The 317-nt window shown below is 52.4% G+C and overlaps 1 protein-coding gene across 1 annotated transcript in view; it reads left to right on the top strand.

Annotated features, from left to right (window-relative positions):
- Positions 1–317, top strand: part of LOC119582282 — a gene marked incomplete in the record, with an annotated part of 24,829 nt that overhangs the window by 2,468 nt on the left and 22,044 nt on the right. Inside the window, 1 exon segment of the mRNA XM_037930499.1 lies at positions 107–316. Within this exon segment, the coding sequence (XP_037786427.1) occupies positions 107–316 (210 nt within the window).

Consider the following 317-nt stretch of genomic DNA (forward strand, 5'->3'; position numbering starts at 1 on the left):
CAAATCCCCACAAAAAGAAAAAATACTACATCCTCCTTAATTCGACACTTTCCCATCCAAACCCTACCATAAAACCTTTTTTAACCAACCCCTTTTTCCCACGCAGCCGGCGAGCACGTAGCAGGGGTGACAAGGGCCGTGGACTCTCCCCAGGTCATGCGCGAGAACTTGGACCGTGTTCTGCAGTTCATGGCCGCCAAGAGGATTCGCATGACGCACATCACCAGTAAGGAGGTTGTGGAAGGCAATCTGAAAAGCGTCATGCGCATCATTCTCGCTCTGGCTGCGCACTACAAGCCCCAGAGCGTCAAGGGAAG

Source organism: Penaeus monodon, chromosome 15, assembly GCF_015228065.2.
Source record: "Penaeus monodon isolate SGIC_2016 chromosome 15, NSTDA_Pmon_1, whole genome shotgun sequence".
NCBI classification, from domain to species: Eukaryota; Metazoa; Arthropoda; class Malacostraca; order Decapoda; family Penaeidae; genus Penaeus; species Penaeus monodon.